Source organism: Carettochelys insculpta, chromosome 11 (assembly GCF_033958435.1).
Source record: "Carettochelys insculpta isolate YL-2023 chromosome 11, ASM3395843v1, whole genome shotgun sequence".
Lineage (NCBI taxonomy): Eukaryota > Metazoa > Chordata > Testudines > Carettochelyidae > Carettochelys > Carettochelys insculpta.
This window is the reverse complement of record NC_134147.1, coordinates 41,619,489-41,639,582: the sequence shown is the minus strand read 5'-3', so window position 1 is coordinate 41,639,582 and position 20,094 is coordinate 41,619,489. Positions and strand designations below refer to the sequence as shown.

At 44.6% G+C, this 20,094-nt stretch overlaps 1 protein-coding gene across 6 annotated transcripts in view; it reads right to left on the bottom strand.

Moving 5' to 3' along the window:
* The window catches only part of TAFA4 (TAFA chemokine like family member 4), a 109,033-nt gene that overhangs the window by 58,113 nt on the left and 30,826 nt on the right, over positions 1–20,094 (bottom strand). For all 6 annotated transcript variants that reach the window (XM_075005851.1, XM_075005848.1, XM_075005847.1 and 3 more), the window contains 2 exons: positions 17,897–18,034; positions 15,783–15,895 (listed from right to left, as the gene is read on the bottom strand). In XM_075005851.1, coding sequence (XP_074861952.1) covers positions 15,783–15,895; positions 17,897–17,976 — 193 coding nt within the window. In that variant the 5' untranslated portion in view covers positions 17,977–18,034. The remainder of the gene's footprint in view (positions 1–15,782; positions 15,896–17,896; positions 18,035–20,094) is intronic.

Here is a 20,094-nt window from a genome sequence, read left to right as displayed (position 1 = left end):
GCATTAGCCTTTTTGGCTTGTGTGGCAATGGAGAGGGTCCACCATGAGACTTGCAAACATTTTGGTTGGCCAATATGCTGGGATGTCTGGATTGTGACCCTGTCTCTACCCTGCTCTTCTGTGGAACAAGGAGAAACACTGATAATTCCCCCCTGTGCAGGGGACCAGCCCAAGCCCCATTTCATAGGGCTTAAATGGCAGGTAGCCTCAGAGGCCCTCTGGGGAAGTGAATGTTACCCATGGGAGCGTAATCTCAGAGCTGTACTCAACCCTGCAATAAAGTGGGAAAAAAACACCAACACTTTGCTTCCCTCTCTCTCACACATGCCCATCCTGGGAAAACTGCAGTCTAGCCCTTAATGAAGACAGTATTATCAGGGCAATCAGCAAATGGTGGTGTCTGCTCTCTTATTACAACCATCTGCTAGAGCAGTACCAAAAAGGAGTGGCTGTTTCTGTTCCTTTCACCCCACTATGTGTCCTCTACTTGATTTCATTTCACAACCCACTTTTTCCTTGATCAGGAATAAAATAACCTTGCTAAGACTATTTACTATGTCACAAAACTCTGTCTGAAAGTGTCCCCTCCTATCACATTCCCTAATAAAATACAGTGAGCAAAACATAATGGACTGTAAATGTAAAGCAGTTAGCACTCACTGCAAAATTCTAATAATATTTCAAGAATGCCATTTCTGTTCATGGCCTTTTGGCCAACTTAGCTAATGGACTGAGGCTTAGGAATATTGAAAAATGATTTCGGTAGACGCTTACCAATCATTTGTCAGCCTGGAACTTTGTATAGCTTTCGAGCAGCTTGCCAGCAAAGTTCATTTGAGCTATCAAACTAGTTTGGTGATGTTGAGCAATCAGCCTATGTACTTTGCATAAAACAATTGGGCTGCAAAGTCCAAGAAGCAAAATGAAAAATAACCTCAGGCACAGTTCTGCACCTAAGCCATTTGCTCATCTGAGGCACTGAGCTTGCAAATAATTAACATAAACATGGATAATTTTACTCACTTGAGTGTGTCTTAGGCCAGGTCTACACTAGGAAGCAAAGTCTATTTCAGATGTGCAGTTCTAGGTACGACAATTGCATAGATAGAATCAACTTATCTGAAATCAACTTACATGGCTGTCCTCGCTGAGAAAGGTTGACGGGAGAGTTTCTCCCATTGACCTCCCTTAAACTTCACGTCTCATGAGGAATACGGGGGTCAACGCCGACCCTGATCGGTCGAATTCACATGTCCCTACAGGACATGTGAACTCAAACCCTGGAAGACAGATGCTGAGTGGGTCTAACTACGGGGGTAGCATAGACAAAGCCTCAGTTTTCCCATCTGCACAAATAAAGATAAACACTTCCTTTGTAAAGGGCTTTAAGAGCTACATAAAGAGGTGCACATTATTATTAGGAATAGTATTTGACTTGAATGGATCTATTCCCATGAGTAAAGTTCCACGCATGTACAAGTGGGTATGTAACCGACACACCTGGGTTGAGGTTCACTGTCCCAAGTAATGGCTCCTAAACCATTTGCATGAGAAAGAACGACCCTCCTCTACAGCCTGAGCTGAGAGCCAGCTGGCTTTTAGTTCAAACTGTAGAGGCTCATGCCCTAAGCAGCTCCAAACGTTCCAGGTTCAGTTCTGCCAGTCAATGGTGACATTTACTCAGGTCCTGTTTAAAACAGGAGAATTTTACTGGCATAGCATTATCAAAAAAGTGCTCCTAATGCTTCTACCAGCATCTTTTATGCCACACAGGCAGTGTCTACACGTGCACGCTACTTCGAAGTAGCGGCGCCAACTTCGAAATAGCGCCCGTCACAGCTACGCGTGTTAGGCGCTATTTTGAAGTTGAAATCGACGTTAGGTGGCGAGACGTCAAAGTCGCTAACCCCATGAGGGGATGGGAATAGTGCCCTACTTCAAAGTTGAACATCGACGTAGGGCACGTGTAGACGATCCGCGTCCCGCAACATCAATATAGCGGGGTCTGCCATGGCGGCCATCAGCTGAGGGGTTGAGAGACACTCTCTCTCCAGCCCCTGTGGGGCTCTATGGTCATCATGTGCAGCAGCCCTTAGCCCAGGGCTTCTGGCTGCTGCTGCCGCAGCTGGGGATCCATGCTGCATGCACAGGGTCTGCAACCAGTTGTCGGCTCTGTGGATCTTGTGTTGTTTAGTGCAACTGTGTCTGGGAGGGGCCCTTTAAGGGAGCGGCTTGCTGTTGAGTCCACCCTGTGACCCTGTCTGCAGCTGTGCCTAGCACCCTTATTTCGATGTGTGCTACTTTGGCGTGTAGACGTTCCCTTGCAGCACCTATTTCGATGTGGTACTGCCCAACGTCGAAGTTGAACGTCGACGTTGCCAGCCCTGGAGGACATGTAGACGTTATTCATCAAAATAGACTATTTCGATGTTGCTACATCGAAATAAGCTATTTCGATGTAGCGTGCACATGTAGACGTAGCCACACACACCCTAAAGGGAACAAGGAATCCTGGCAAAAATGCAGTTTTGAGGGTATAACTAAGCCAACGAGAGCTCAGAACCTTGGAACGTCAGCCCTCTTATTGGGAGCCCATACACCGTGCTCTCTTTTAGGCATTTATGGCAAAAGGTTGACCTTAGAGCTCATCCTCCAAAGGTGGGTGCTCGCCTATATGATGCATTTTCTTTTTGTTAATTCATAACACTGGTTTTGAAATTAAAAAAAAAAAAAAAAGCTGTCGAGAAGCCCATGGGTTCACCAAGCACTGTCACCCCAGCACTTGGTGCTGACAAATACGGCCACTGCTAGAAAGAGAAAAATTGGAATGGGTTTGCAAATCCAAAACCAGGTTCGGGTCTGGTCCAGGTCCCAGCTTCTCCAAATCCCCCCATTTTGTGGGAACTGCATAAGTGTTTCCAGGGTTTTAGCCCAATCAGTAGTCACTATTCCACTAATTTAGGCAGAGGTGGAGAAACGTGCCCAAAAACTTAAGTAAAAGTGCAGCTGCTTTCACTCTTGGATACTTTAGTACAATCAAGATGAGACGTGTGTATGTACTTTTACTCAAGTTGATTCTCAGACGAACAACGGTGACTTGTACTTTAGTACATTTCCCTCCCAGCCAAAAAGTGCGCTGTTACTCAAGTAACTTTTTGGGTACTTTTCCTACCTATATATTTAGGTGGCTTATTCCCCATAGAAGAAAGCATGCTTTCATAGTAACCCTTTTAGTTTGGCACAAACTACCATGAGATTCAGTCAAATAAAAGGGATGTTTCTTGACATCAGCGCAGCAGAGTTATTCGTAGGTTGCAGTCTAATTATCTTCGCTCCTTACTTGGGAACTGAGGCATCACTCACAGCAAACTGCATTTTGCTGATGCCAGCATTTTCCCCGTTTCAGCAGTATGTCTGCTTTCAGTGACATTTTTTGTATTTCCAGTGGGGGGGGGGGGGAAATTACACCCCATCATGTTATTTCCAACAGAAATACCATACAGCATTTTTTTCTTCTGTAGTTCAGACACAAAAAAGGTAGCATGGGAGCAGGCTAGAAAAAGTTACAGTAATCTCTTTTCTCTCTCTCTCTCTCTCTCCTTTGCCCAGTTCCATGAAATGACAAAAATCAAAGAGGCAAGCACAATGCAAGGAAGTTATTAAAATAGCCAAGAGAGAGGTTGCTCCCAAACTCAGACAGCTCATCCTGACATACAGCCAAGCTGGGGAAATTTCTAAAAGGCAACTTCCAGGGCATCTAGATGCTTTAAACTAAAAACAAAAAAGAACAGACACTCTCTGAAATGTAAAAACTTGATAGGAAAGAAGTCACTCAGGGCACCGTGAGCTTTCAAATTCTAGCAACACCAACTCCAAACGAAATCCTACCCCCCACTGTACAGTTAGAATGGCTGGAATGAGAAATTCTCTGAATAATATGAACCCTTCTGTTACAAACTAGATGAATCAGTAACAGAAAAATACATCTATGTTTACGTACACATACATTAGGAGAGATCCTGTGCAGGTGTCAGTAACTGGAACAATGTGACCTCAGTTGCACAATGTCAGAATAGTCCCGGCTTCCTTGATTTCTTTAATCCTCAAAAGAACAGTGTTGTGCACTGATAACATTTACTTGGCCATTTAAAAATTAACAAAGGAAAACACAAATCAGAATGTTCCCAGAGTTACAGTTCCTGTGAACAGCAACTCACACGGGTCTGAACAGTCCCATGTTTTCAGACGGAGTCTAGAAAGGGCATTTTTGAAGGGAATAAAGAAATTCACCACACCTTCTAATGATACCAGGTATGTTCCACTGTAAAACAGATGGGAAGGGGTGTACAGAGCGGGGGGCTGATTTATAAGACACACTGTCCCTGCACCTTCCAAAGGTGTCCTGTAGCGTCCCCTCTCAACATCGGTGTCGGACAGTGTCCAACACCTTGCAAAGATCTTGTAGGATTCAGTTTGTGGCTCTTCAACAACAGCTGGTTAAAAGAGGGACGAGCCAGAGCGACTGACTGGCTTAACCAGGCCCTGGCCAAGGTCAGAGGGAGAGGAAGGGTTAGCCCCAGGATCTTGGAAAAGGTGGGGTCTTAGGCAGAAGGGGCAGGGCTGGGGCTAGCCTTCCCCAGCCAGTCCTTCAGCTCTGTAGCTTTTTCTCTTTTTTCCCCTCCTGGAGATGCTCTGTGTTTTACTCCTTATGCTGCATCCAGCCATGACCCAGGAGGCAAGGGAGAGGCTCATTGTGCTCAAAGAAGCGTAACTGAGCCTATATCCCTCTGGGAAAAAAAAGACAACTTGAGTCCTGGGTGGAGAAATTTAGATTCCGTGTAGCTTTGCAGTCTAAGAGATGCACTAGGCCTTTCACTTTCATGCACACGTGAAAATGGGAATACAAGTCTCATACTTGTCCAACATTTGACCACTTCACAAACTCACCACAGAGCATAACTGGTAAGGCTGTGGGTGACATGGATTGCATACGGCAGTCTGATTCAACTGTGCTATGTGTAACTGCCCAAAGGCGGTCTTGAACCTGGGACCTCCGAAACTTAGTGCAGGATTCTCTACAGTTTGAGTTCAAGTCCACCTGTGGGAGGTTACAAATGCTGTTGGCCAATCATCTTCACAAGAAAGAAATAGTGTTAAATATCTTAAATAAGAGCTAGCAGTCCTGTGGCACCTTATAGGCTAACAGATATTTTGGAGCATAAAGTTTTCACTGGCAAAGACCCACTTCGTCAGATGCGTGAGTCGATAAGTTGATTTTTGCCAAGCATGACTTTAGCCCAGCAGCATAACATGATACAAGATGAAATACAAAACCCAATGACGGACCCTGCAACATGGACTCTGCCATTCCAGGCCAGAAGCCATGCAACCTACTGAATAGTCTCACAACTTACTTCATCTTCCAAAAGGAGAAAATAAGAGCCGGATATGCATGTCCATAGTATGCATAGATGCCCTTTGAGAAGATTGCCTGGGGATTCCAGACCAAGGTGCTGATGGAATTATGCAAGACATAAATAAAAGCTGAGAAAAACTCCTTTTACTTAGTGAACAAGTCTCTCAAATTTCTATTATAAATGACAGCAAAGGACATCATTGGATTGATGGACATGTGGAAGGCAGCCCAACAGGAACATGGAAGTGGAAATCACAAAAGAAGGTAGGTCAGATATCAGAGAATAGAAATCTTGATCCTAGAATTGCCTTCTCATAATTTTTTTTATTCTAGCGAGTACTGTTAAAGATTGTTGCCCAGGAACATAATGAGTGTGGCATCCCTTCTTGCACTGATGGATATAATTTCCACTCCAACAAGAGATTACCCTGCTGAACCCACAAAACATATTTAATATCCCCATTTTGGAGTCACAGCCCTCCGAGGGTTGTCGCTTTTCTGAAAGAAGGCAAGATGACTGCAATGAAGTACAGACCAGACAGCTGCATCTCACTTCTTCGAGCAACACTTGGGAGTTGTTCTTTGACCAAAAGCCAAATGTCAGGGAAATCTGCTGACTGCTTTGCCTGCTATAAATTAGCTATCCTTTGGGTCACAAACAGATGTCAGGACTAGAAATATTCAAACAGTCGCAAACAGCCTGCTCCAAGCCCACTGAAGTCACTGGAAAGACTCCTGTTAATTTCTATGGTTTGGGATCAGACTGTAGACTGGTATTTGTTAAGGGTGAAATTATCCCCGGTGCTGCAGAAGGCCTCTGCACACAAAAGCACAACTGGAAAGCCCTACTCTGAATTTCATTCTCAGTTCAGATTCAATAACCATTTGGGCTAGTCAGCAAACGTTACTCAGTGTGGGAATGCCAATGAGCCCTTAAGTGACTGCCCTCCTCCCCACTGCAGTGATTCACAGAGTCCTTTTTACGAGTACCACAACAGCAACTGGCCTCCTCCTCAGGAAGGTCATACTGGAAATCTGATCTTTTCTCCTGTGTGGTGGTGTCCCAAATCTTCTGGGTTGTATGAAGTTCAGTGAAAGGCGTCATACAGGCTGCTCTGGGGTGTGATGTTCTCTATCCACAGAAGGGTTGCAGCGTGAGCATTGACAACATGTTGCATTTCCCCAGTCGGCATTCTTGGTATCTGGGCTGTCCTGAATGAAGGATTTTGCCAGATCAGGAAAGGCCCATGCTCCCTGGCGCCGCTCCACACCATCAGCTGTCAGCCCAGGCCACTGGGCTCCACTTTGGGACCAGCAGGGCTCCCCTCCTGCCACCAGCCTGGCCAAGAGCACCTCGGCCCCAGCCTCCTCTCCAGCTGCCAGCCTTCGGCTTCCTGGAACCCACTGGCCCAGCCCCTGCTACTAGTCCAGCTACAGCACCACCAACTTTCTCACTCTGGCCAGAGCTCCCAGCCACAGGGCTCACAGCTGGCCCTGGCTCCCAACCACTGGGGCTCTGTGGTCCAGCCAGACCCCAGATGTTGCCTGGACCACAGTGCCCTGGATTTTAGGATTAAACACATACAAATCTTCTCCCCCTACTGTATAATGCACCATAGCACAGACCTGAGGAAATCAACCCTGGAGCTTGTCTCCTTTTCCACCTGTTCCCGGTTTCTTGGTAGAGACTGCCTACAAAGCTGTCAAATTGGGAACTTACTACTAGTGATATGAGAGCTGTGAATGCTCATCCACTGGGAAGGGGGGCTAACATACAGATTTCATTATACACGGGCCACCACACACTGTTCTGATAGCCAAAACTGAGCCTACGAGGTGGAATTCAAACTGGATAACTCATTAAAGGTTCTTCAGCCCCTTTCTCCCGATTGTTCTAGGCTCCACCTGAACCATGCACCCCACATTACCCCCAGAAATAACTTTGGTTGAATCATTTTGGGAGGGATTTTCACAAGTGCTCCCCATTGGCCTGACTGTCACCACTGATGTCAGTTTCCTTTACCTCTGAAATCCCTTTTTCTTTCAGTCCGCCCATCTCTGGCCTTTTATTGGCCAAGATGTCAGGTGCTGAGATAAGAAAAATGCTCTAGGAATACATTTGCTGCTCCGCCACCCTTGGAACTAGTATGCATGTTGCATAGGGCTTTTGGGTGCTTGCCATATAATAAAAGCTGAACAAATCTTATGTAGTTGGGCTTTCCAGGAAAGCATCATTATTCAACAACAGGGAGGAAAGGATTTTGCTCTCAAACTAAGCTGTTGGGCTCCACACAAGAATAACCAGCAAAACAGAAAAAAGGTGAGATACACAGTAGATCAGAGACGATTAGCCAATGGTCCGTGCTGGCCATGAACTTTGTTTAAAGTGGTTTAATGCTGGACAGGTGACTGAGTCATGTGAAAACTTTTGCCAATTTGAGCCCATTTATAACATTTCAGCTAATGCAACAGGTCACACAGGGAGCCAGGAGCAGAGTCAGAAATCAAATCAGAATCACCAGCATTCCAGCCTAAGACCACAGATCCTTCCTGGTACAGTCTTTGCCAGAAATACTGAACTCATTAATGATGGGGTGACTCCTCCAGCAACTCTCACAAGGCTGTCATGAGCACCAGTCACCATCTGTGAATTAAAACCAGTGGTTAGTTCAAATATGTGATTGACATTCTGGCTGGCTCCAGATACACCAGCCTTACAGTGCAGCAGGAGAAACTGCTTCCACCCTTGCATGTTTGCATGAGCCTGCCTTTAAAAGCTTTTTCTTTAAAAAGCTCAAAACGTTATAAAAAAATACATCAGGCAAAGCGTGGGCAGGGGACCCTGCTTGGTTAGGACTTTGATCAATGAGATATGAAGCTGTATCACTTATTGCAGATCTCTCACTTATTAGAAATGATGCTGCCAGTGTAAAATGGAGAAAATAAGTCAGTATTTTCACACACTTTTCCCAATGGCTTTAGAATAAGGTCACCTTGATATTGTGGGAAAGAGCATGATTTCAGCGGCCCGCTTTGCAGATTGATACATTGCAGCTGACCATTTGTATGTTAAATGGAGAGTCAGCCATTCAAAAAGCCTCCCTTTGAGAAAGGGGAAGGAAGTTTTTGGATCGTGGAACGTGATATACGAAAGCTACTCAATTCATCTGTAATTTTTTGCTGGCTCACTACAATACACAAGTCTATTTGTTTATTGTCACATTGCACAATGGGGTGTGCACAATCACCAAAAAACTACACCAGAGGCTATATTTTCCATTATAAAGACCAAATTAATGCTGAATTACTTCCTAGAGGTAGGATACCCATGCATCCAAAGTGAAATCCTCCTCAAAAATTTCTCTTTTGTCTACTAAGTTCCCATTGTTATTTAAAATGAACACTACAAATACATAGGAACAGGTTTTTCCCCTCCTATTTCTGCTCTGAAAAGGAAAAGCATGCATGTAGAAAATTCTGTCTTTGTAAAGAGATCCTACTGTTAAACTGATTTGTCTTTCATACCTTAGTACTTACCGAGACTGCAGCCAGGACTTCACATTGTGGCTAACTTTATATTTGGTAGCAACGTAACAAAACACATGAACAACCCTGAATAAAACATTAAGGCACAGAAGGAGCTAAAAGTAACAAAGGACTAAAGCATAAACTAGCCAGGTTTGACCCATGGAAATACAAGGGGCTCACAATTTTAATTAGCACACGTGTTATGCACCGTTATGACTTCAATATTAAACTGAGCGCTTCCAGCCTGTCTGCTGGTTTGTGTTATCAGAGCTGGTTCATAGCCTTGCAGGGCCCTCTAGTGGAAAGCTCGTGGAACTGAAAGGCTTCTTGCTGGCAGGTACGCTTGGAGAACAGCAGCGGTAGGGTTTTTGCAGAAAGCTGTGGTTTTAGTTGCATGTATTGCACAACTGCATTTTTGGGAATCTACGGTGGCTTTCAAACACGTGGTGAAGTTTAAGTCCCAATGAAGTCAAAGGAGAGTTTTACCCACTGAGTGCCATGGGAACACCACATCGCACATGTAGCTAACCATCCTTGCGGCTGTGCTGAATGGTCTCATTTCTCTAAGTAAGAATTACTGAAGTGGAAGTAGGATCAAGAGAGGAGAGCCAGAGCCGCCCTTGCTGATCTGACTAGGAAGAGAAGTCTGAATTTCAGTGTTGGTGACCAGGACATTCCAAGAGCATAGGAACAAGAAGGCATCTCAGCTAAGTAAATATAGTTAGATGTATACACTGAAACACAAATGGCAGCTTTGTACCCAAGGAATGACCCTCTGGGTTTGTCCTTCTGGTTACCAAGACTTGCTTTGTTTCTTACGCTTTTCTACAAAAGTTCATTACCTAATAAATAAAATTCTTAGTGTTTACGATGCTATAGAACTGCTTTAAAGAATGTCAAAAACTGCCCTGTGCCCCTCCAACAGCTACTAACACCTGCTTTTTCTGTGATAAGCTCTGCAGCTCCAGAACTGGGCTGATCAGCCATCAATAGACTCACAAATAGGAGGGTGACATGAAGACATCCTACTCATTATCAAGTGACTGGCAAGAAGAGACAGGACTACTTGCTTTCTTTTATCCAATGACAGTGCTGCTGAAAAGTTGAGGAATTCCCTGGTACACTGGGTCCTCTGTTTGAAAAATCCACATTGGCTGTTCCTTATAACCTTATTACCCTCTGTAGCCAGACAGAATCCCCCTGCTCTACTCCATCTTGCCTGCCTCTCTTAGATGCCTCAGAGCACACAGCACAAAGAAACAGGACAATCTTGGATTGTTTTGAGAGCACACTGTCCGGTGCCTCACAAACACAGATGTGCTATGTCAGCATGACCCTGGACTGAAGAATATAGATAAGAGGGCTAACTGGCTAGCCAGCGGCCTCGGGGCTTTAAGCTGTCCTTGGCTGGCATTGATAGCTGATCCGCCCACACTCGGTCCCAGGAGGGGAACTTGACTGCCCGTGTGAAAGTCTGCCCCATTTCTATAAATGTAGTTCTCTCTGTCCTTACAAGTGTAACTGCCTTGTAAGCGCTGGTGTCACAAAGACGAACCAGCACAATTGGTACCGTGAGATAAAGGAAGAACCTACGTGCCCCAAGGGGGTACAGAGAGGGCCCAGCAACCTACTCTAACTAAGCTCCAATTTCCTGTGCCTGCCGGTTGGGTAAGGTCATTGCCTCCCAAGAGCTTAGAGGACGCTCTCCTCGTCTGTTCTTCCCGAGGGATTCAGTCAACGACCTTGGCCACGACGGAGTCGAAGGAAGCAGGGGTGAAAATTATACCTGCAATGTTTTTTTTTTGTGCACATTTAATAGTAAGAGCTCTTTAGTCTGAGGCGTCTGGTCCTCAAATGGATAACTTTTCTCCAATTGACATGTCATTTGTATCATCCTACTATAGCAGCTAAGCAAATAGAGCAATAAAAGTGTAACCATGAAGATTTTATCTAACTTCTCCTGCAACTGTAACCATTAAGATTTTCATTTCTGCTTTGTAATAACTAGTAACCACTTTAAGCTTCAGCCTGACTCCTTCTAGTTGCTGTAACTCGGCCATATACCAACAAAGAACCTTAGCCGGTTTGGCTATATTCAGCCTGGTCAGTGGTAAGGTGCAGTAAAAGCTGGGCGCTGAGTTGTGCTGCCTCCACGGAACAGACTCTTGGGGCACCCATACCCAGCCATCGGCTGACACCCTCTAGGCGCTGACAAATTGATTGCTTTATAATTTGTTCCAACAGCTTTGCAAAAGCAGCAGTGGCAGGTAACCCTGTTGCTAACAAGTGCGTGAGGCTATGAACCATGTTCTCTGGCACTCACAATCTAACAGATTCTTAACTGGCATTAAATACGTGCATTTGGCTGGGTAAGGACAAGCCAAGTATTACACAACCATGCTATCCGACCACTTGTGATGTTGGGAGCATTTGAGGCAGCTGCCAGAGCAAAGAAAAAGTACAGCATGAAAAAAAAAAAGCTCCAGCCAACTGAGTAGCTTCCAGAGAAAAACCACGCGTAAACTTCACCTGCAGATCTGGCCTATAAGTCAGCTGTTAACTGGAGGAAGTTTTTATTCCACACATTACATCTCACCAGGACATCCAGGACAGGGACACAGAGAAGGAATCACCAAAAAGCACACTGGCATTATTTTGGAGCAGATGGCAAGAAAGTACAGACTCCACAGATGCTGCTAAGACTAAAGAACATTGGGAAGGAAGGTCTCATCTTACCCAGACCAGGGGATCTGAACCTTTGCAGACTACTGTACCCCTTTCAGGAGTCCTATTTCTTGTATGTACAGTAGTTCCGAGTTATGCGAGGGCTGTGTTCCCATACACCCTTGCATGACTCAAATTTTGCATAAGTCGGGAGGGCAGATTCCTCCTCCCCCCGCCCCACCCGGGGTGGAACACATGTTCTGCAGCCAGGGAAGCAGCAGGAGCGCCTGGAGCTCCTTTTGAAAGGTTAAATCCTGGGATTGGGGGCAGGGGTGGCTTTTGGGGAGGATTAAGCTTGAAGGGGGAGTTGGGGCTGTGGGAGGGAGACAGGGAGGTTAAGCCTGGGGTGGGTGAGGGCTGCAGCAGGGTGGAAATGAGCCAGGGCCACATAGCCCCACAGGAGGTTTACCCAGAGCTGCGAGCAGGAGGGGTTGAACTGGGCCCGTGTGGAGCAGGGAGCTGATCCAGGGCTAGAAGGAGCAGGATTTTGAGTTGTGCTTAACTCACGTTAATGATAGTTAAGCACAGCTTGAAATCACGCGTTTTGAGAGTTTACTGTGTTCCCAAGTTTCACCTCACTTACACATACAAAATCAGAAATAAAAGTTCCAAAAATAGTGTCACAGCACACTCTGTTATGGAAAAACAGCTCACTTTCTCCTCATATAATTATAAAATAAATCAATTGGACTATAGCTGTAGTACTTCCATGTCAATTTGTAGCATAAACAAGTCATTCATTGAATATGAAATTTTTGCTTGCACCAACTTTGCTAGTACTTTTTATGTAGGTGTTATAAAACTAGGCAAGTATCTAGATGAGTTGATGTACCCCCGAAAGACCTCTAGGTACCCCCACTTGAGAGCTACTGCCATAGAGGAATCCTGGTGTACTGGAAACTTCAACACAGAGCTCTGAGGGTGTCCAGATCGGTATGAAAAACCACGCATTTTTAACTTTGTCTCAGATTTCTATTGTAATGTCACTGTGGCCAGCATCCTATAAAGGGGACAAATTCTTATCTCCCCACACCAATGACAGATTGCAGCTGTTTGACTAACAGAGGAAGGAAGATTTCTGCACTGAGACAAACACATGAATGTGTTTCACTGCCATCTGAGAGCCTCCATCGTTAATACTTTCTCCTGGACACCTCAAAAGCTGCTTATTGACAGCAGATACAAAGAGCTTGGTCATTGATTCTATACTAATAAATAAGTTTAATCACTTACATATACCATCTTACATAAAAAAGGTCAAATTCCAGTTGAATGGGAGTTGTTCCTTAATAAGCACCACAGATTTTTGCCAAATTTATAATTAGAAGAAAAAGTTTAATAATCTTTTAGTTATATATTTCTTTGACCTAACCAAGAGTGATCCACTTAAGCAGATTTACTTAATTTTCCAAGTACCTTGCTTATACTTTACCATAGCTGCTTGATACAGGGAGAATTCAATTTTTGTCAACTTAAAATACATAATTACTTGTTCTGACATGTAAAGGGAAAAGAATATCATTTGCACTGTTTCATAAGCACCCATCACAAATGTGTAACCCACACATTTTCTGAGTGTGATGTTTGTTCCTTCTAGTTGCACTGAAGCCACTTAAGCTAATGCCATACTATCACAGATCGACCTGCTCAAAAGTCAGTCTTCCATGGTTTTGTTTCACCCATGCACAAAATGCCATTTTCTGGGGCCATAGTTGACCCCAGAACTCCTCACCAGCAGTAAGGATTAAGGAAGGTCAATGGAAAAAATGCTCCTATCGACCTTCCACGTAGACAGTCATTGTAGTCGACTGTTGATAAGTTGATTTTAGCTATGCAACTGCACAGCTAAAATTGCATATCAGCGGTTGACTTCTATGTCTAGTATAGATATGCCTTGCACTTTAGAGAGACTGATAAATCTGCTCTAAAGCCCAAGATAACAGGCAGTTGGTTCTAGCTCTTGCAGTAGGGGTTCATGCATTAAGCTGCAGAGGTCCCAGGTTTCATGCCATCTCAAGATGACCGAGTCTGTCAATGTGACACATGAATGTAACAACTGAACATGTTTTCTTCCTGTCACGGGTATTTCTCTTGGGATAGTACGTAAAATGCACTTTAAAAAGACAAAAAGAATTACACATTTTTTACAAGGCTATCATGAAATTCTTGGTTGAGTTACATTATCTATGGAAGCATGTTTTCTGATTGTTAATTTTGTTGCATTCTAGATGGAAAAATTCAACTATGATATCGGATCAGGAACTCTCTGCCTCATGGAATGACTGTTTCACAAGAGGCCACCTGCAGCTGTTTGTCTCCAATCTTTCTTCAATTGCCTGCAGCCAGCTTTTCCCCTGTAAAGTGAGTGGAGCCATTTCCACAAAAGGAGGGAAAGGACGGCTTGAGAGACAAGGGAGCACTTCATCATCTGCTGATGTTAAACTACCTGGGAAAGTGCTGAAACTTTTTAGCCATATACAGAATGTTTTCGAGAGTATCATAATTAGAATGTCATCCATCAGCTTGTACAGGCAGCAGCCACCAAGCACTTCCAGGACATGTACAACCCAGGTATCACTTCCACTGCAGATAAGATTTGCATCCAACTGTCTGTATTAGGCCACAGCAAGCATAGCTCAGTGCACTCCTACTGCAGAGACTGAAGCTATGGCTATTTTCCCCAGCAAATATCTGGCCTAAAGTAACTTGTGTTTATGTGAAATTAAAAGAAACTCTGAATGCTACTTCTCAATGCATCAAAGTGAGCCAAGACCTTTTCTGGATGAGGGAAGGATTGATTCACGAGCTCCTGAAATTTAATCAGAGCTTTCAATGTTGAAAAGTTGCAAAACAATGCCAGGCAACCCACAGCTGCCTCACAAGAGTGATTCGCAAGGGTGGAGTGCCACCACGTGAGAAGTGGGGACTGGCTGGGTGCCAGTTATTTATAGCATTGAGAACTTTGTGCAATTATTCAAGGTGCAACAATGCTAATAGAGTATGGGCATATCAACCCAGGCAATTGTATGCAGTTCATCCAGGGCCCTGATTGCTGGCACTTGTCTTACTTAGAGAAGGGATTTTGGTGAGAACACAGTGATCCTTTACCTTCTGCCTGGACAATCCAGAAGAGGGCAAGATCATCATCAATATTATCTCATCTGAAAGATGGAACCTCTGAGGAAAACCAGATCCAATTCCCACTACTGAACAGCAGAGCTAGCACTGGATAAGAGTACAAGGCTGGGGATCAGATTCGAGGTTCTGATGCAGCAGTAAGAGAGGACTACCCTTTAACATAACAAAAAAGCAACTTTCCCCTCAGATTCAATCACAGCTTGCCTCAACACCCCCGGTAAGGAAATTGATTGACAAGTTTATTACGTGACTGTTTGTGAATACGTTTCAAGCACAGGTTTAAACAGTAGTGGAGCTGGTAGGGTATCCGGGGCCAGATTTTGGGGTTGGGGCAAGCGTGGGTACACACGTTACATTATACAGCCTTGGAGCCCAATCAGTTCAACCGCAGTAGCCATGCCAGGGGCAGATTCCTGTTTTGAATTAACTAAGTGGCTACTGCTATAGTAAACTAGCCACAACATTCTGAATATATATTTATTGTTCAGGCCAGCTAGCCACACACTACCGGCCAAACAATGTGATGAACCCCACAGCTATACCACAAAGATTCATTTAACTAAAAGGGTATGGAAAATTTAATGGAAGGACTGACTCAGGCAGCAGTAAGGGCCTCATCCAATGCGAATCTCTCTTGATATGGGTCTACATTAACAAATGGCAGTTAAAGCTCCATATCAGAACAGATATAGCTATTACCAAAGATTTAACCAAGAAAAATAAAAACGAGTCCCAAAATCTTTGCAACTATGAAGTTGCTCAAACACTGCCTTGGAAGTGGCACTACATCAAATTACTGTAAAATCCTTTGAAACTTTACAAGTCTTTTTTTCATTGGTATTTTAACTTTTTGCACTGATTATAAACACATTGTCAACAGCTTCATCAATTATCCATGGCTAAAAAGTGGACTCTAACATTCTGCAAGTGTTATTAATTGGTCTCAGTAGTATGTAATGAGTTTAAAAGCTCCTACCTGTGTGCCCTCGGGGATGGTGGCTAGAGGCAGACAATTTACAGCACACCATTAACACATAGACCAGAAAGAGCCAGTGAGATAGAAGCATTGATTTGGCACAGAATCTCATCCTGGAGGCAGAAAAGAAAGCATGTGAGTGAAAGAACAATATAACTAAGGACAATGTAAAAATGCTTCTGGGAAGAGGAAAGTTGAAAAGATGCTGATGAGTGACTGAAATGGTTTATTTCAAGGTAATACAGACAAAAATCAAATTCACCCTTTGCTTGGGATCAACTCCTTACTAAGTGTGTTCCATAATTAGAAGTGCTACAGCAGTTACTGATACACCCATATATATTCTTATATGCCTTTGCTGGGTTCTATGAAAGTGAGGTTTAAAAGGAACAACCCCACACATTCACAAACTCAAGGCAACATCAATATGTAAATATGTACAATTTTAATATTATCTTGCACATGTGAGAGCCTTAAACTGGACCCACCTCAACCTCAGAAACAGAGCAGGAAAATCCCTTTGTGATTCCATTATTTTCAGGACTTAGTTTGAAATTCTGGCTCAGCTCCCATTTAGACACTTAAGACAAGTAGCTGGATTTTCACAAAAATGTTCAGCACGCAACATCTCGGCTAGTGGTGACTGAGCCTGGGGGAAATCTGGCCGCAATCTACTTTGCTAGCATTGCCTGCCTCAGAGTGTTGGGGATCTGCTTCCCGCTGCAATATAAAGGGTAGACTCCAATATTCTCATTTATGTGGAGTAGCAACTTATTGTACTGCTCTCTCTGTGGAAACCTGTGGGACCATTCAAGGAGTAGGTACAGTGCAATATAAGGATGGCACAATCAGGTCCAGTGGAAAGCAGCGTTGCAGCTTAGGTCTTTCTGGCTTTCGTTCTTCTGCTATGGCTTCCCCATCAGCATTTCTCATGCTGAGAGGTAACGTGATCACTTTCTCAAATTGAATTATGATGACGTATTATTTATACAAAGTACCCAAGACTGCACTGTGCACTTGTACCCTTCGAGTCCATCTTTTCAGCAAATCGCTGTGTGTGAGACGGTCTCAAACTAATTAAAAATAGTCTATGGATGTGCATAAATTGAACTAAATAATGTTTTCATTGTAGTGACTCTGATCTGCAATTAACCAGCATGCTGGGATTTGGAGAAGTCTACCGTGAGGTTATCCCTCATATTTATACCAGAGCCACCACCACTCACATACACACCCAAAAAAATTCAATCCTATTCTATACTTGTTTTTGCAAGTTTCAGTTTAGCTCTTCTGCCGCATTTGCGAGGGAGCTTGTTTATTTGATTTTAAAGTACAGTACCTCAGCCGTTAGGTTAAGCCAATCATGCATGTGTGTGACTATTCTTAATGTTTACAAAAATATATAGCAGAGACCTCACAAAATGGACTCCTTTATTGTACTGGCTTCAAGAAGCATTTCCTCTTGGTTCTAAGCATACAAAATGCATGCCATCAAAAGAACAGAGTTCCTATTTTCTGCTCTTTTTCCTTTCCTCCATTACAAAGTGCTTCCCTTCTCCACTTCTTTATTAAAAGCAATATTGGCACTGTCCAAATGGCACACAAGAAGGTGTTGTAATATCACAAACCATCAGAACATAAAGACAGCCACACAGAGTTAGACCTCTACCCCTGTGGTGTCTAATCTGTGGCCATTGTTATTGTGAACGAGCCACGTTATTCTGACAATATATTTGTTGTTCAAGCCAACTAGCCACACTCAACCAGCCAAACAGTCACATGTGGCAGGCAGCTAGCATGTTGGCCACCAAAAACCCAGTACCTTATCTTCCAACAATGGCCAATGCTAGGTGTCCGAGAGGGAATGAATAGAACAGGTAATCATCAAGTGATTCATCTGTCACCCTTCCCAGCTTCTGGCAAACCGAGGTAACAGACACCATCCCAGCCCATCCTGGCCATTTCACCACATTCAACAGCAGGCAACGTGAATAGGATGACTCTCTTAAAAGCATTACATTTGCCTTTTCCCTGTGACAGATTCATATGGGTATTACTGATACCCAGAAGGGCAAATCTTCATTGCCAAAGCCAAAGATAAAAAGTTGTCTTACCTTGGGGACTTTGCAAGAATTTTGTTCCAGTCAAAGATAATTATTTCAGTGTGATTTCCACAGTTATTCCAAATTCCCATTTGCAGCTACAAACAAGCATTTCTGCATTTCTGAAAAGTTTTTCTTCGCTCTGGGGACCTGCAGAGGAAACCATATTAGGCATCAATTAGAGTTTGGAATGGTGATGTTTAATAGATTTCTGTCACCCAAATCATTGTTTCGCAGTGCCATCTACAGTGCACCGTAAGTCAAAAGGCAGCAAAGCATTGGAGAGCTAGTTAAATTGTTTTCAAGCATACAGAGAAAACACCACACAGCAGCTTTGAAATATCACTGGATTAACTCTAAGGAGAGATTATTCCATTCCAAAATAGCAAATGCAGTGAATACAGTACTTGATCCTAGATGTAGTTCCTTATACCCACGATGCTACCCAGCCACTAAGCAAGTTGTAGGGAATAGGAAGAGCTCCAAACCCATTGGGACAGCAGAATGTCATTAAGATCCCATGGTCCCCGAACCATTGTCTGCTTCACGTCCTGCTCAAGGTCTGAGCCAAAGGCCACTGGCACCCATGGGAGAAATCCCAGTGACAGCAATAAGGTTTGGAACAAGGCCTTCCAGTTCAGTCTCTAATCCCATTAGATAAATACCACCTAAGCATCGCAAAGAGCACCCCTGTGCCTCAACCACCTAGCCTCAGTGCAACATGGAGCTGCACAGGAGCATCTCCAATGTGTATGCAAACCTAACAGAGCTCCAGCCCGCTGCACCACCTCTCCACCCAGCCACTGCCCGGCCCACTCCTCCCTCTTACTATGTAAGTGGGCCAGCAGCAGGACACAGAGATGCAGAGCCCTGCACAGATACAAGGATGTGGATCCGCATCCACCAAGCTCAACAGCTCATCTGAGCTACAAAATGGGAACCCCAGATTTTACTTATATCCCCGCATCAGATAGGGGAGGAAGGAGAGCGCACAGAAGAGACAAGAGAGGGCAGGGTTGAGTGGACAGGCCCACTGATGGGTGGGAGCGGAGGGGCAGTCTCCCCCCAGGCCTGGCATTTCCAAGGGACCTGGAGTTGCAGACGCTGCCACAGCTGCTACATTGGCGGCCCCAGACTCTCCAGGCCCCTTTGAAGGGCTGGCCATGCCGTTCCTTATGTGCATGGTTGTAAGGGAGTGGGGGATGGCAGTGCTGTGGTCCAGCTGGCACTGAGAGCTCACTGCCCTTTCCCCACCCCCGGCCCCTTCTGCTCTTGGCACCGCCCCTTCTGGGGCACAGAACTGTGTCCCCCTCCCACCTTGCAGAGGGGCCTGCATTGGCAATTGGTGCCACGGCAGGCAGGGAAAATACAGGCAGCACGAAAGCAGATGCTGGGGGTAAGCGGCAGCACGGACCTGGGGCCAGGACTCCCCAGCAGAGCCAGCACTTAAAGATCCCTGCCAGAGAGGCCAAGACAACTTGTTGCTTCCTTTCCCTCCTGGCAGTGCAGCAGCCTGCCTGGCCTGCCTTCTCCAGCACAGGGTAGGAGGAGGAAAGCCCTGCACTTTCCATAGATATGAAGCAGATATCAGTAGATATGCAGGGCTCTATAGAGAAGAATTCTCCAGCAAAGGGGGAATTCTCCACAGGCTATTGGAGCCCCCCACGTTCAGATGCATTTCAGAAATTATCCGAACCTCTAGCGGCTGCAGAACTGGGCTGAAAATGTCATGAGAAAAGGCTATTTTGAGGAGATTCCCTGGTGCATTTGACACCCCGTTGAATCACAAACACCACAAAAAGTTCAGTATTTCCCTATCTGGCCAAATTACAGCTATTCAAGACAGCATCATACCGCCCCGCCCGCAGATTGGCTTCAGAGTGGGGAGTGGTAGGAGACCGCTACTTCACCCAACATTCCTCATTCACACAAGCCAAGTCATGATAAATGACCCACCATGCCCATTTTCAATTAACTGCAACATCAGTAGCTTCACCTTAGAGCTAAAGAAGAGAGATTCCAACAGATGTCCTATGGCTGCATTTTGACAATGGATCATGTTATTCCCCAAGTCTGTTACTGTGACTAGTCCCTGACAGTCACCTGATCTCATGCTGGACGTGCACTTTTTCCAGCAGCTGCATTTTCAAGAAACTGTTCTGCAAAGAAACTAACACCTTTATTGACATGTGTTCCATATAATAATGATC